Below are 7,019 nucleotides of genomic sequence, written 5' to 3' on the forward strand. Positions count from 1 at the left end.
TTGGATGTACGGTGTTCTAGATCTGCTACCTCTCAAACGACAGCTTGACGTGATAATTAAAATAAGTTTTAAATGCCAATGATAAGAAAAGTTAAATTTCTTTTTGAAAATAGAATACAAAATTTTGTCCTAAAACTTAATTTTTTCTAGTTTAAAAACAAGCAACAATTGTGTTTTGTTTTTATTTTTTACCATCGAAAAGAGAAGAGAAGAACAAAATGAAATAGAAAAAGAAGAAGAAGAGATGAACACACAAACCTCTAACCTGCTTGTTATTGTTGGTTGCCTATAATATACAAGTAAATAAATATAAAGTATGTCTTTTTTTGTCTGTTACATAGAAAAATATATATATATAACTAAGTCAAACAAAATTAACTATTTTAATAATTTACTCTAAAATAAATTCCTGAATGCAAATGAACATTTGGATATCTACAACAATAGAAAAAAGGAAGGGAAAATAACAAAGGAAAATGATGGGGAGTAATACCTGAAGGCAAAATTCTTAAGAAAACTGCTGACAATAAGAATAAATAAAGAGTGAAAAGCTATCAAGCAGTATCTCTCTTATGGATTTGCTCCCTACCCCTTTTTGAGTTCTATTTTAGGATTAAGTGGGGGGTTCCATAGCATATACTTGCTCTTGCTAGTAGATTTTGCAATCAACCGGACCTTCCTCCTGTATTGCTTGAAGCAACTGCTCGGTAGAGTTTGGTCCCGAAGTAGAAGAAACAGAGGCAGCAAGCTTGCTGAATATAGCTTGCAAAATTGAAGGTGAGGTACCTCGAACCCGTTGTATGTGTTTAATCGCTAATTGAATCTCTTTAGCATTAGCTAAGCATTTCAGCATAACAACATGGGTATCTGATTGAGCTATATCAGAATTTAGAACACAAAGCAACTTAGAAGCAACAGGAAACTGACCTGCAAGAAGCATACCATTTTTGTTAAACCATGTTAATTTCTAAATGAATATGTAACCTGTATGATAAGGTTTGGAACATTACCTTTTCTGCAGAGATGTATGACAAAAGTGCCCAATATTGTTTGTGCAAGTCTCACATCCTGTTCAACCGATTTATTGAAGATTTCAAAAGCAGATTTAAAATCTGATTCTTGACAAAGTCCTTCGAGAAGAGCTGTATATGTTGTAGCATCCGGTGTTACCCCTTTCTCTGCCATATGACAAAAAAGGCGCGTAGCCTCTTCAACTTCCCCTATCTGTGAGAGCTTTCCAATGAGGATATTGTATGTACTCAAGTTTCCTGGGCACCCACTTGCAAACATCTCATCCCACAGCCTTTTGGCAGGACGCACCAAATCTTCTTTACAACATGCTTCCATAAGATGATTGTAAAACAAGACATTTGGGCTTAACCCTTTTGTCTTCATCTCCTGAAGAACCTTATAAGCCTCCCTTAATCTCCCAGCCCTGCAGAAGAATGAAACCATCACACTGTAACTCTCCAAATCCGAGAAATAACCATGTGAAGACAAAACCTGGTAAACTTCCCACAATTCATCACCCTTGCTACGCTTGCCAAAATTCTTGCTCAAATTACTCAAGGTTGACAAAGTGGGTAATCTCCCTTTCCCAACCATGAAATTCAAAAACATGATTGCTGAACCAGGATCAATCCTGGAAACTGATCCTATCAATGCATTCAAAACATCATCTTCAATAGGAAAATTCCCACTCACAATGGCTTCACCTAAATCCCTTGCTTCACTTATCCGCCTCTCCAGGATCAGCCCTAAGATAAACTCTCTATAGTCATTACTCCTTGGAGCCACACCCAGCTTTCTCTTCTTCTTCAAAACCAACTCCCTCTCAACCACATTGTTGGTCATTCTGAACGCTTCTTCTACAATGCTATAAGCTATAAAATCAGGCTTGCAACCTCTGCTCCTCAACTCATCCAATGCCCAAAAAGCCTCTGATTCTCTTGATGAGAAACAAAGTCCATGAACTACCAAAACTGCGATGATTGATCCATTAACATCCCAAGAACTTCCTTTTTTCACTTCATCTAACAAACTTAAAACTTTACTCAATTCACCATTTTTACAGGAACTCCAAATAAACAAACCAAGCCCAATTGTATTAAAAACAATACCTTTATGAAACATTTCATCAAACACTTTCTGGGACTCAACAAAGTAACCATCTGAAACTGAAGTAGCCAAAAGTGAGTTACATAATTCAGATCCCAGCTCTGCACTCAAAGAGTTCACTTCATTAAAAACCCAGATTGCGTTCTGGGTTTTCTTTCCTTTGATCAAAGAACTAATTATAAAGCGATAAACCGAGGGGTCAAGAGAGAGTTTCTGAGCTTTGACTTGCTTTAAGAGGGTTTCAATGGCATTAAATTGGCGGGAAGACGAGAGAGATTTGAGAATTGACTGATAAGAGATTGAATCATGGGAAAATCCAGGTTTCCGAGAGGCCCAGTTGAAGAAGCCGAGAGCAAGAGAATAGTGAGTGGAGGGGAAGGAGTCGATGACACGAGCGACAAGTGACGGAGTCAGCGACTCACGACAACCAAGTCGGAGAAGGGTCTGTTCGAGAGACGGAGTCCAAGTCGGATTTGGGTTTGCATGGTTGGATGCGGAGATCAATGCTCGGCCTATTCTAGCTGCTAAGTCAGTGACTGTTCTCATGACTGGATCAGAAAAGAGTTACGAGACAGCTAAAGACATGGGGGCAAATGCGATATGGGAGAAAGATGATTGATCGATCGATCGATCCTTATAATAGACTAATAGTGGTTTTATCATTGGAAAACAATCATCCCTTTATAAAAATACTCAGGGATACTGTCTTGGTGCGAGGAGCCTTTTGAGAATAAAATTCCTTTATAAACCATCCGGTTTGCATTAGAGTTGATTTTAAAATATTTTCACACCATGCTTCTATACAAACTTCTAGCCATGTTTTTATTAAACTATACAAATGTTACTTACAATAGATACAGTGAAGATATACAAATACCAGCAGTAACTTTTACAGTATAGTGACTGGCTGATTTTTTTTCTTTTCCTTTGCAGTATCAGGACATTGGTAACCAAGCAAGGGAGAAGCTAAATATTTACAGTGTTTTCTCCCTATGTATATCTTTTGGTTTAATATCTGATATTCCTGTACAAATATATCTACTTAAAAGAGGAGGAGATGTCTCAAGAGTAAGATCTGATTAACTTGAAATTCTGAAAAGTTCGAGCTTTGAATAGATTTCCAAAGAAATGACCCATTGTTGTCTCCTGATGAGGTGGTTTTGGTGCAAGACTTGAGTTACGTTTCACCTGTAATGCGGTATGTCCAATCTGTGCACGGATAGAATCGATGATCTTGGGATCAACTAGATTTCCTGTCACGTCTGTGACATAGAAGGTGTCCTTGGCCTTGCCACTCTTTGTTGAAATTAATGCTCTCCTGATACACAAGCTGTTTTCCCGGAATATACGGGTGATGTCAGACAGGAGTCCAAGTCTGTCGTCTGTGCACAATTCTAGTTCCAGCCCCTGTACCATGAAAATGATCAAGGGTATTGTAATATCATGAAACCATGCTTACCATAATCATTTTTCTTGGTTTCTTTTGGTTTTATTTATTCCGTGTGTGTGTGTGTACATGTGGAGTTGTGCCAAGCTGGTTTTTTTATACCTCAGATGCCCTCCTCTCAATGGCTGCTTCTAGACATTGAATAACACGAACACGCTCAGCTTCCGAGCTAATGGGGAGCCCATCTACATGTCTGATGTAGAATTCCTACAACGAAACATAAGTTCTGTTTAGTGGGAAATAGGGGAAAAAACAGTTTATCACTGTTAAGATGCAATTGTAAGCAATAACAACTTGTGCTTAACTGAGTAGAATTCCAATACAAATTGGATTACAACGTCAGCATCAATCTTACGCTAGTGGTTTCAATAGCATCAACTTGTCAACTGTTAAAGTTGACCATTGGCTAATAGTGACTATAATAAAAAGGGTTTGCTATTGTCATTTTTTTACAAGCTACTTCACTGTAACCAACTCACCTGATAAGCTTCGATCCTTCCTGTGTTCACCATTCCATGAAAAACAACATATTGCATATCTGTGAGAGTGCAGACTATATCAAACAATAGTTTCGGCCTATCTTTTGACCTCATGGTAATAACAGTGTAATCTTTCTCGATATTCAACAGAGTGACTTGAGGTCTTGAACTCCCTTCCTCTACCGCCCTAACTCCTGCTTTCTCGACCCTTTCATAGTCCCTGTCTGCGAACATGATTTGATGCAACCTTCTCTCCCTGTGCATAACACCTGGAGCTGAAAGTGTTGTCTTTGCAGTTTTCAAGTCATCACTTCCTTTGAGAACATTACAAAGCAATTCCTTTATCGTTGAGAGACGTTTTGGATCACTGATTGCGCAGCCCATTGAATCATCTGTCACATGAACTACGGCAGCTGCCCTAGCATTATGGGTCCATATCTCAGCATTTACAACATTGCAATGGAGGTCAGCAAGAACTGCACATACTTCAGATAATAGACCAGGCCTATCAGTGCCAGCAAGTTCAATCGATGTATGCTCTTCTGCAGGCATCACGCCTACGGAGCCTCTCCGTGATGGCACAAAGCCAGCACTAGTTTCAATTCTCTGCAAAACAGACTATATAAGATAAGCCAGTAGTTAAATTCATTGAACAATAAGGATGAGGTAAGTTCTTACACTCTGAATATAGTCCATAACTTCCTTATCTCTGATTTTGTTGCCATCATTGTCAACAACATTAAAGACTGAAACATACAAGTAACTGGTTAACCCGGGATTTAACATACAATTCAAGCAGGGTTTAAGAAAAAAAACCTTACCATCCATAAACCATCCTCCATCAGATGATATGTATGCCTTTGTTATTGTAAGATTCATATCTGTAAGCACTTGGACAACTTCCAGGAGAATCCCATGTTTGTTGACACTGTCAACCTAACCAGCAAAATTCATATTTAAACCATTATAGATAGGTTGATAAACAGAGATCTAAGGAACTAATTAGCCACGTAAGATAACCTAATTACAGCAAAGGCAGAGGGAAGAAGCTTACATGGATAACAGTGGCATCCTCACAAGCATTGTTGTCAATCACAACTCTGCAACAAAAATAAGCATCATATTAACCCTACTTTGTTTTTTCAACTAATCAAATAAAAGAGCCTTCAAGGAAACATATCATTTTGGCATAGAAAGTCCAATTGCCGCTCTTGATTTTGGAACAGTAATTGGCTACCATGAAAATAACACTAAGAAAAAAAAGAGAGAAGAAAAACAGCTTTGATCAACACAAAGCAGAAAGAAAAAAAAAAAGAAGAGAAAAATAAATAAAAAGATTGAAACAATAACGATAAGAAAGAGGATAACTTGTAAAAACTGAAAATTTTATTTTCTAAAAACTTAGAGGAAAAAAGAAGAGAAAAATTTGACAGACCCTTGAACAAATTCAAATAAAAATTGATACTGTCCCATCAAAAATCCAAAAAATGAAAAGCAATACCTGGGTTGGTTCACCCTCCGGACAAGCTTAGCAAATTCATCATCCATCTCTCAAAAAAGAATCCAACTTTCTCCAAACTAAAAACCACCCAACTTTCCCCAGAAATAATTTATTAGACCACAAATACCAAAGCCCAGAATTCCAAAAGCACCTTTTATACCTTCTATTTTGATACTAATCAAAATTGAAAAAGGAAAAAAAATTGGCTTTTTCCAATATTCAAGGAAAACACAACACAAGAGCGAGAGAACGAAAAGTAGTACTATAAAAAGTAAAGTAAAACCTTAGCCATTTAAGATTTTAAAGATTTTAACGGACAGACATAATTAATCAATCCCAAGTTGAAAAATAAATATGAAAAAGACCTCCTTTCTTTCTTTCTTTCTTTTTTTTTTTTTTTAATTCATCCCCCCCTAATGTCTTCTTTTTTTACAGAATCTCTCCCTAATTTCAAATTACAACCATCTTGGTTAAATTTGAAGTTGAATTAGATTAGGTTTTATTAATTAAATATTTTTATTTAGTGGATGTCGGGAGTTAATTCCATATTAATTTATTAAAAGATTATTATATTTTTATATATTTTAAATAAATTATATTATTATAATGATTTTTTTATTTTAGAAAAAACAATACAAAATTATAAAAAAAGTTATGAATGTGGAGATTTAAACTCATGTTATATTTATTTATAGAATCCTTTTTAACCACTTCAATTATAGTTTTATTCTAGCATTTATACATTTTAATTTTATTATTCATATTATTTGTATATATTAATAATATCATTAATTGAGAATATCAACTTATCTAAAATGATAATATTATGATAAATAATTTTGAATTTAATATTTTTATTTTGATGTATTTATTTAAATTTATTTTATTTTATTTTAATGCATGGTATATATTATTATTAATTCTAAAAATTAGATTTTATTATGATTTTAGGTTATTTTAAAATTATATGTAATAATAATATGTGGTAAAATTTCTAATTTTAATTAAAAATATCGAATCTATAATATTGTTAACGTGGAAGTAAGAGATTGGTTGGAAGTAGAGGTGTTCATGGGCCGGGCCAGGTTCGGGTAGGACTCAACTAAAAATCATGCCTATTTATTGGGCTCGGGCCGGTCGGCCCAAAAAAGGGCTTAAAATTTTGCCCAAGCTCGACCCGAATAAAAATACTAAAACCCGAGCCAGGTCCGGCCCGTCGGTATTAATTTTTTATATTATTTTTATTATTTTTAAACATATATAATACATCAAAATACTAAAAATATCAAAATAAATATTTCTCAACAAATTGAAAATAACTTTTAAAAAATATGTAGACTTAAATAACACTAAGATAAATGCAACTTAACAAGCAAATGCTTCTAAAATAATAAAAAAATTAACAAATGCCTTTAAAATAACAAGAAAATTAACAATAAAATAAATTTTATACAATATCCAAACAATAATAACA

At 34.9% G+C, this 7,019-nt stretch overlaps 2 protein-coding genes across 3 annotated transcripts; both read right to left on the minus strand.

The window, feature by feature from the left end:
• Positions 1 to 245: 245 nt before the first annotated feature.
• On the minus strand, positions 246 to 2,775 carry LOC108460818 (pentatricopeptide repeat-containing protein At5g14080). The gene is made up of 2 exons (XM_017760482.2): positions 1,011 to 2,775; positions 246 to 927 (listed from the first exon to the last, which is right to left on the minus strand). The coding sequence occupies exons 1-2, from the start codon at positions 2,662 to 2,664 to the stop codon at positions 650 to 652; spliced, it is 1,932 nt and encodes a 643-aa protein (XP_017615971.1). The 5' UTR covers positions 2,665 to 2,775; the 3' UTR covers positions 246 to 649.
• A 139-nt stretch (positions 2,776 to 2,914) lies between these two features.
• On the minus strand, positions 2,915 to 6,015 carry LOC108460819 (ACT domain-containing protein ACR6-like). Of its 2 annotated transcripts, none has more exons than XM_017760483.2 (7): positions 5,546 to 6,015; positions 5,099 to 5,144; positions 4,866 to 4,980; positions 4,723 to 4,790; positions 4,045 to 4,650; positions 3,668 to 3,772; positions 2,915 to 3,525 (listed from the first exon to the last, which is right to left on the minus strand). In XM_017760483.2, exons 1-7 carry the CDS (start codon positions 5,590 to 5,592, stop codon positions 3,181 to 3,183), a joined length of 1,332 nt encoding a protein of 443 aa, XP_017615972.1. In that variant the 5' UTR covers positions 5,593 to 6,015; the 3' UTR covers positions 2,915 to 3,180. The 2 variants fall into 2 exon arrangements, with proteins under 2 accessions (XP_017615972.1, XP_052883017.1); XM_053027057.1 differs by having other exon boundaries at positions 4,045 to 4,662.
• Between the last annotated feature and the right edge of the window lie 1,004 nt (positions 6,016 to 7,019).

Source organism: Gossypium arboreum, chromosome 4, assembly GCF_025698485.1.
Source record: "Gossypium arboreum isolate Shixiya-1 chromosome 4, ASM2569848v2, whole genome shotgun sequence".
NCBI lineage: Eukaryota > Viridiplantae > Streptophyta > Magnoliopsida > Malvales > Malvaceae > Gossypium > Gossypium arboreum.